Raw genomic sequence first — 1893 nt, 5'->3', positions numbered from 1 at the left:
CCACCTGATGCAAAGAACTAGACTCATTTGAAAAGACTCTGATGTTGGGAAAGATTGAAGGTGGGAGGAGAAGGGGATGACAGAGGATGAGATGGCTGGATGGCATCACCAACTCAACGGACTTGAGTTTGAATGTGCTCTGGGAGTTGCTGAAGGACAGGGAAGCCTGGTGTGCTGCAGACCATGGGGTCGCAAAGAGTTGGACACGACTGAGCAACTGAACTGAACTGAATAGGTGATATAGTATGGTGTTTGTCTTTCTTTTTCTGACTTAACTCACTGAGGATGCTAATCTCCAGGTCCATCCATGTCGCTGCTGATCTGCAGTCTTTCTTGTGTGCCTGTGTAGTTACTGTCTCTCTGAGGATGCAGGTTGCATATACTGCTGGTGCCTGTTAGGATAGGTTGATATGGGGAACAAAATGGACCGAGAGAGCCTTTCACCCAGATCTACGTGCTCTGGGACACCTGGAACCTACCAGCGACCTTTCTGAAGGCTGCTTTCACATCTGTGTTTCTCAGGCTATAGATCAGAGGGTTCAGCATGGGGATGACCACAGTGTAGAAGACAGACACTGCCTTGTCTTCCTCTAGGGATGTGCCTGAAGCACTCCGCAGATACATGAAGGCAAGGGTCCCGAAGAACAGAGCCACAGCAGTGAGGTGGGAGGCACACGTGGAGAAAGCCTTAGCCCTGCCCTCTGAAGAGCTGACCTTCAAAACAGCCTTGATGATAAGCAGGTAGGAGATCAGGATGACCAAGGCGTTGACCAAAATCACAAAGTTGCCAAAAAAGACAATGACAATCTCCACATCTTTTGTGTCACTGCAGGCCAGCTTCAGCAGGGGTGGGAGGTCACAGAAGAAGAAGTTGATCTGATTGTCGTCACAGAAGGAGAGGGTAAACGTGCACGAGGTACGCAGGATGGACCCTGTTAGCCCACAGACGTAGGCTCCGAGCACCAGCGCCCAGCAGATCCTGGGAGGCATGGTGACGGTGTAGAGCAGCGGGCTGCTGACAGCCACGTAGCGATCGAGGGCCATCACCGACAGCAGGAAACATTCCGTGGCTGCACAGATGGTGAAGAAGAAGAACTGGGCTACACACTGGCCATAGGAGACGACTGTCCTGCCTGCAGCCAGGGTGGCTAGGACCTGAGGGGTGATGACTGAGGTGTAGCAGGTGTCCAGCAGGGAGAGGTGGCTCAGAAAGAAGTACATTGGGGTGTGGAGCCGGACATCCTCCTGGATCAGAATGATCATGCCCAGGTTGCCCAGAAGGGTGACTAGATAGAAACTCAGAAATGCCATGAAGAGGGGGATCTCCAACTCAGGATAGTCAGGAAAGCCCATGAGGATGAACTCAGTTACTATGGTGAGATTATTCTTGGCCATGGATTCCACATGGACTGGAGATCTGAGGTTGAGAATGAAATGGGAAAAAATAAATCTCAGAATTGAAGAACAGATGTTTTCTCTCCTCACTGCAGATGGTGACTGCAGCCATGAAATTAAAAGACGCTTACTCCTTGGAAGCAAAGTTATGACCAACCTAGATAGCATATTGAAAAGCAGAGACATTACTTTGCCAATAAAGATCTGTCTAGTCAAGGCTATGGTTTTTCCAGTGGTCATGTACGGATGTGAGAGTTGGACTGTGAAGAAAGCTGAGTGCCAAAGAATTGATGCTTTTGAACTGTGGTGTTGGAGAAGACTCCTGAGAGTCCCTTGGACTGCAAGGAGATCCAACCAGTCCATTCTGAAGGAGATCAGCCCTGGGTGTTCTTTGGAAGAAATGATGCTAAAGCTGAAACTCCAATACTTTGGCCACCTGAGGCGAAGAGCTGACTCATTTGAAAAGACCCTGATGCTGGGAAAGATTCAAGGCAGGAA

General features: G+C 49.6%; 1 protein-coding gene across 1 annotated transcript; it reads right to left on the bottom strand.

The window, feature by feature from the left end:
• Window positions 1-450: 450 nt before the first annotated feature.
• On the bottom strand, window positions 451-1395 carry LOC104983761 (olfactory receptor 9I1). Its single transcript, XM_010833283.1, has one exon. It carries the CDS (start codon window positions 1393-1395, stop codon window positions 451-453), a length of 945 nt encoding a protein of 314 aa, XP_010831585.1.
• Window positions 1396-1893: the final 498 nt, after the last annotated feature.

The sequence above is a fragment of the Bison bison genome, unplaced genomic scaffold (genome assembly GCF_000754665.1).
Source record: "Bison bison bison isolate TAMUID 2011002044 unplaced genomic scaffold, Bison_UMD1.0 scf7180017863408, whole genome shotgun sequence".
In the NCBI taxonomy this organism is placed as follows: Eukaryota; Metazoa; Chordata; class Mammalia; order Artiodactyla; family Bovidae; genus Bison; species Bison bison.
The sequence above is the reverse complement of the archived record's forward strand: the minus strand, read 5'-3'. Positions and strand labels throughout refer to the sequence as shown.

Excerpts from the sequence above, each read along its gene's own strand:
- LOC104983761 (XM_010833283.1), bottom strand. The coding sequence starts at position 1,395 with ATGGCCAAGAATAATCTCACCATAGTAACTGAGTTCATCCTCATGGGC.